Source organism: Triticum dicoccoides, chromosome 5B (genome assembly GCF_002162155.2).
Source record: "Triticum dicoccoides isolate Atlit2015 ecotype Zavitan chromosome 5B, WEW_v2.0, whole genome shotgun sequence".
NCBI classification, from domain to species: Eukaryota; Viridiplantae; Streptophyta; class Magnoliopsida; order Poales; family Poaceae; genus Triticum; species Triticum dicoccoides.
Window position 1 is genome coordinate 8640141 of NC_041389.1, and position 2247 is coordinate 8642387.

The 2247-nt window shown below is 45.8% G+C and overlaps 1 protein-coding gene across 1 annotated transcript in view; it reads left to right on the forward strand.

Annotated features, from left to right (window-relative positions):
• LOC119306907 (serine protease Do-like HtrA) overlaps positions 1 to 2247 on the forward strand; it is a 6076-nt gene that overhangs the window by 1070 nt on the left and 2759 nt on the right. The window contains exons 2-5 of the mRNA XM_037583000.1: positions 39 to 164; positions 248 to 411; positions 1100 to 1375; positions 1844 to 1974. Of these exons, the coding sequence (XP_037438897.1) occupies positions 39 to 164; positions 248 to 411; positions 1100 to 1375; positions 1844 to 1974 (697 nt within the window). The remainder of the gene's footprint in view (positions 1 to 38; positions 165 to 247; positions 412 to 1099; positions 1376 to 1843; positions 1975 to 2247) is intronic.

The following is a 2247-nucleotide window of genomic DNA, read 5'->3' on the forward strand; positions in this document are numbered from 1 at the left end:
CTCTCTCTCTCTCTCTCATCCTTCTGATCCTACTGCAGATCGCGTGAACAAGATGCTGCCCACGTGCCAATACTTTCAAACGCCGCTCGTCTCCGTCCCCGACGCCGGAAGGAAGGCCGTGCTCCCGGCCGCCAGATCCCTGATCCGCCTCTCCTCCTCTCTCGGTACGTGCACGCCCATCGGACAATCATGCTCCTACATGTATGCATGCTCCTACATGTATGCATGCTGAGACAAGAACTTGCAGGCCGCCAGCCGCTTGCGCGGTCCGCCGGTCTCTGGATCGATTGGGACGAGGGGAGCGGAGCCGGCATTGTTTTGACATCCGCGCATCTCATCCGTGCCAAGGAGCCGCTGCCCAAAGACTACCGGATGCTCAAAGACCGGCACCTGTATCATCCCGGTGCTCAAGTGAGTAGCACCGATCACTAGTAGAAAACAGGGCTATCATTCGGGCCTGGCCAGCCCATTAGTCCCGGTTCCCCAGGAACCGGGACCCGTGGGGGGATTAGTCCCGGTTCATGAGCCCAGGGGGCCGGCCGGGGCCTCAAGGGCATTGGTCCCGGTTCGTCTGGATCCATTTGTTTCGGTTTTAGGCACCAACCGGGACCAATGGGCTGCGCTCCTGGCCCACAGCCATTGGTATCGGTTCATGCCTTGAACCGGTATAGAAGGGTTGTCTTTAGTCCCGGTTCGTGCCACGAACCGGGACAAATAATTTACCTATATATACCCATCGTCGCGGCAGAGCACTCCACAGTGCCCTGTTTTTTCAAGCCGGCGAGGGGAGGGCATTTGGGTGCTCTAGTTCAACTTCTATGCACATGAGGTGCCACCAATCGGGACCAAAGGGCCTCCTGCCTGGGCTCGCCACACCGGCCACGTGGAGGTCCATCTGTCCCTGTTTATGCAAGAACCGGGACTAAAGGTCTAAAGAATTAGTACCGGCACTTTAGTTCCGGTTCAAAAACCGGGACAAATGGCCCTTACGAACCGGGACAATAGGTCATTTTTCTACTAGTGGATCATGCAACCGGAAAACTAACACTTTGCTTAATTTGCCGGTGCCCGCCTTACTTTATGGTGTGCTTTGTTTTAGGTTACTGTTCACTTGCTCGACGACACCACTACGGAAGGCCGCCTGCTCTATCATCAGGAGCATTACGACGTAGCTTTCTTCAAGGTTGCAGTCGATCGACGTGTTCAACTAACCTCCTTTGTGGACACAGTCAACATTGGTCAGAAAGCTTTGCGACTTGGAAGAGAAGAAAATTTAAATCTCAGGATAACCCATGGCAAGGTTAAACTAGACGAGGCGGAACTAGGAGAGCGACACCACCACAACATGTACTTTTATCCCGATGAAAAATATGAGGTATGTATGAAATATGATCTTTTTTGAGAAGTCAAATTAAACAAACTTTGACCAAATTTACAGATAAAACTATTTATATATACAATTCCAAACATATATAACATGGAAATATAACTGATGATGTATCCAGTGATATGCATTTGGTATTTCAAATGTATATATTTTTTCTATAAACATGGTCAAAGTTTGTGCTTTTTTACTTTTGAAAAAAATATATTATACACACTATATTATGGAAAGGGGGGGTATTTATTAGTGTGAAGCATATGTACAGGAGGAGGAGACTGAAGAGAGGCAGAGAAAGTGGAGGGGAAAGGGTGTGTACATACCTAGGGTAAGCCTGAGATTCTACTCTATATGCACAATTTCCTAAGGTTGAGTTATATGTAATTTTGACCTTCTATATGTTGTTATTCCTTCAGACCATTTCGTCTATTATAACAAAAAATATATATACATATGTTTTAGTGTGATGATGATGGAGAGCCGGTCATTGACTTTGATGGAAAGGTTGTGGGGATAATCAACTGTTCTGAAAGTGGATCCTTTGTTCCTTCTTCCATTTTGAACAACTGCATGTATTTGTGGAGGAATTTCGGGTACAATTCTCCCTCGGTTTTATAGCAATGCTTGCTGATGCATTCTTTTTTTTTTCTTTTTTTTTTGCTATTTGTTGTTTGTAGTTGGACTATAGGTATGACCTCATCTATAGAGATAAAATCTATGTTTTGATTGTTCAGAATGTGATTGTTGTCATGCTTTATGTTTGTAATGTTAAATAAATTTATGTGATTGTTTTACAAAATAGTTTGTAAGTGACACTATACAACGGGTGGAACTTTGAAGTGCTAGGTGCATAGGAGCAGCAGCGA